Genomic DNA, 4,144 nt, shown 5'->3' on the forward strand with positions numbered 1-4,144 from the left:
AAGAATAACTTGCAATGGAAGGAACGATTCTGCAACAAACAACTTATTTTGTAAAGCAAGCAAGTCAAGCATTTTTAAAGCAAGTCAAGCATTTTTTAAGACTGGCGTTTACGCTAGTTCTTGATTTTTAAAATAACAAAATATTTTTTTACTTTTTCAATACTTTTCTAAATATAAGAATTTGTTCAATAATTATAACGCTTATTATTATTTTTTTTAATAAAATTTATTTAAAAGACTAAATAAAAGAACTCGACTTAAAAAAAAAATGTTAAAATTTTCACGATTTAAACGTTTCACTGTTTTCAAAAGTTTTTTTCTAAATGTATATTTAAGGACTATACATTTACTATATATTACTACATTTACTATATATAATTACTATTTACTTTATTAAATTACTAAGCAGACAACATTTTTATCGTTAAGTATTTTTGCTTATGTGTAAAAGGCCGAATTGCCCGTTTTTTTACATCGTATAATATATATTGCATAATATTTAGAGTTTTTTTTAGCTAAAATACCGTTCTCCTATTTAAAAAAAAAGACTCATTGTATTAATTATTTTGCATATTTTCTTGCTTCGCATATTTTCTTTTAAATTGCCTTTAGTTCCTTGAGTTTTAACAAAAACAATAATTATAACTTTTAACAAATTAGATTTTTATAAAAGTATTATAGGGCAATTCCACCGTTACTTACGGGACATTTTGATTTTCGAAACGTCACATTTTTAGATATATATTTTTTATGATAATAAATTGTATGTTTATATTTGTATAAATTAAGTATTATTTTGCGTAAAATTATTCAAAAGATTGTTTTAGCTATTTATTAAATTATTAGCTTAAATCAAATTAGTTATCGTTACTTGAGAGGACAATTCCACGCTTTTATCAAAATATAGTTTTAGCTACCATTTATATAGAAAGTATGACGCAAGACTTTAATTTGGAATTAAAAACAAAAAAATAACACATAACATTATTAACCAAATTTTAAAAATTTTAAACATATGGCAATCCAATGATAATTTGGTTTTGTTTGAATTTTTTTTTTTATCAAAATAACTCACTTGGGAATTGCCATATAATATAAAAATTAGAAGTTACAAAGTATTATTTTCATTACAAAGTATAATTTTTGTTTTTATTTTTAATATTGATTTCTTAGTTTTTGTGTATTATTTTATAAAAGAAAATTACATCAGCATGACTTCGATAGATCAGTTTAATGCTACTTTTTTGGGTTTGGTAAACTTTGAAGGAAAATACCTAACAGCTGAAAAGTTTGGAAATCAAATTAATGTTACTGGGGCTTCTCTTCGAAGTAAACAAATGTGGTGTTTCGAGCAGACTGAAATAAGCACTAAAGTCTATATAAAAAGTCCAAACTCGAACTATTTAGAAACAACAAAAATGGGTGATGTGTTGTGCGAGAGCAAAGAAAAATCAAACAATTTTATTTTTGATGTAGATATAAATGAAGAAGGTCAATGGACATTCAAAGATTGTTTTGGTAAATATCTTTGCGGAAATTCTGAAAGACTTTATACACAACCTAAAATTTTAGACGAAGCGTTGTGGAGTATACATATTGCCAGTCATCCTCAGTGTTGTATTTTAAGCCCAAGTCGAAAAAGATATGTTGTATCAGAAAATGGAGAGTTGTGTGCCAATGAAGATATTGCATGGGGTCAAAATGCAGTTATTACCGTTGAGTTTCAATGTGGGAAGTACGCTTTAAGAGATTCTTCTGGGAGATATTTAAATGGAAATACAGGAAAGCTAGATGATAAATTCTCAAAAAGTTCTTGGTTTACAATATATATCTATAGTAACATGTTTGGATTGCGAGCTTCCAACGGAAAATATTTGACAACACACGGACCTAATGGAAAACTAATCGCTTCCAAACAAGTAGTTGGAAAAGATGAGCAGTTTATATTTAATGAAAGCAAAGCGCAGTGTTTGTTATTAGCTAGCAATGGAAAAAAACTGTCCATAAGACAAGGTTTCTTTTTTAAATTTTTTTTTTTATCTTTAACTTTTTACTAAACTTTAGAAGTAAATATTAGAATAATCAACAAACAAGGTAAGAAGTTTAACCATTGGATACAAAACTGTTTTTAAACCTTTGTTCAGATTTTATTTAAATTATTCTTCTAACTATTTCAATTATGTAAAAAAATAAGGTTTGGTTTTGGTATTATTTATTTGTAATGTTAGAGAAAACAAAGTGGTTGCTTAGAGCTCAATAAATCATTGAAAATTAAATCTTTAGTAACAAAGTGAAATAAGTTTTAGCGGTTGAGATAATTGAACAATATTTTAATTAAGTTAACTGACAATAATACCTTAGGGTAAGTGACAACATATTAACTGACTATGAGCAGCCGCGGTGCATTTACCTCAGAAACATAAGATCCGTAGTTCGAACCCCATCACAGGGAAATTTCAGCGACATCGGTTTGAAAGAAGGCGCGAGCTTCCTATTAAATGCTCTTCCGTGGTGCTCTGTGATAGGACTGATAAGACTTCTTGGGGCACTTAAAAAGAAAATTACAATAACTGACAACAAATTATGATAACTGAAAATAGATAACAATAACTACTTTTTTTAACATTACGTAACACTTAGTCAGTTTTTTTTAAGTGTTTTTTATTTGGTCAAATATACTTAATATGCAAAACTTTTATTTCTTATTTTTCACTGAGAGTCAAAAAAGAACTTTCCATATTTGAACTTCCACTTCAACTTTTCAAATCTTTTGTATTTATATTTATAATTAAACTTTTCAACGTTATTTACTGTTTGTTACAATCTGTTATACATTGTTACTGCTTTTTAATTAACAATTTTATCAATTTTTAATTAACAATTATATCAATTTTTAATTAACAAATATATCAATTTTTAATTAACAGTTATATTATAAATATAATAATTATAATGTCTATTTTTAATTTAAGGAATTGATGTCACAGCTAACCAGTTTCTCGAACCAGAAGATACAGAAACTTTCCAAATAGATTTCTGTAATGGTGAAATTGACAAGGTAACGTTTCTCGCAAGAACAGCCAAATTTTGGAGAGCTACTGAAAAAAGTATAACCGCAACAGCAACAGAAATAACTGCAAACAGTGTTTTTAAACTCGAATGGAACAGCGAGAAAGTTGCCTTAAAGTCATTTAATGGAAAGTACTTAGTTTCCTCATCAGGAGGTCAACTATCACCGGTTGGTGAGAGTCCTAGTGATGTAAATTCATTGTTTACTCTGGTGCTTGTAAACCGTCCAATAATTGTATTTCGTGGAGAAAACGGTTATATTGGTATGATTTCGTCAACAAACAAGATTCAATGTAATCGAGGTATTCATGATGCTATGCAAGTTTTTGAATGTTCTGGAAAATATAGATTAAAAACTGTTTTTGGAAAATCCTGGAAGATTGATGCTGATTTTTGTTTAATTGCTGATGAAGGCAATGGTGATTTGTTTAATTTTCGACTTTATGGTAAAAACAAGATGATAATCTGCGCTGAAAATGGAAAGTTTTTGCAAGGAGACAATAACGGAGTTATTAAGGCTATTGGCATTGCTGCGACTTCAAGCACACTTTGGGAGTACTGAAATTTATCAAAGTTCTTTCAAAAAGGAGTTTTCTATTTTAAATACTATTATCAAAACTTTTACATTAAAAAATTATACTCAATAACCCTTATAATAAGAATCCTAACAAAATTTCTTGTTTTATATTACATAAAACCAAAACTTGGTTGAACTTTCTTTCAATTTAAAAAAATATACATCTAAATAAAAAGCATCTATCCTTACATATCCAGATAACACATCATTTTTAAATTATATGAAATTGATAAATAAAAAATTACAATATATTTTATTTTGCTGTTGTTATTATATGTTATTTTGAATTGCTTTTTGTTATGTGTGTAATACACAATGGGAGAATGTTTCAATAAGGTGTATGCAAAAGTCATAAGCAAAAATTTGCGTATGTACAAACACGAAGTACAAACCAGCAAAAACACAATCAAACATAAGTGTGGCAAAAAACTTTACAAAAACTAAAGCCCCGCATAAGCGCAAGCTATTTGTAAAAAATGGCATAAGCAAATCACAGTT

The 4,144-nt window shown here is 27.5% G+C and overlaps 1 protein-coding gene across 1 annotated transcript; it reads left to right on the top strand.

Moving 5' to 3' along the window:
- Positions 1 to 1,123: 1,123 nt before the first annotated feature.
- On the top strand, positions 1,124 to 3,902 carry LOC100198011 (fascin). Its single transcript, XM_065791132.1, has 2 exons — positions 1,124 to 2,013; positions 2,973 to 3,902. The coding sequence occupies exons 1-2, from the start codon at positions 1,212 to 1,214 to the stop codon at positions 3,629 to 3,631; spliced, it is 1,461 nt and encodes a 486-aa protein (XP_065647204.1). The 5' UTR covers positions 1,124 to 1,211; the 3' UTR covers positions 3,632 to 3,902.
- Positions 3,903 to 4,144: the final 242 nt, after the last annotated feature.

This window comes from Hydra vulgaris, chromosome 02 (assembly GCF_038396675.1).
Source record: "Hydra vulgaris chromosome 02, alternate assembly HydraT2T_AEP".
In the NCBI taxonomy this organism is placed as follows: domain Eukaryota; kingdom Metazoa; phylum Cnidaria; class Hydrozoa; order Anthoathecata; family Hydridae; genus Hydra; species Hydra vulgaris.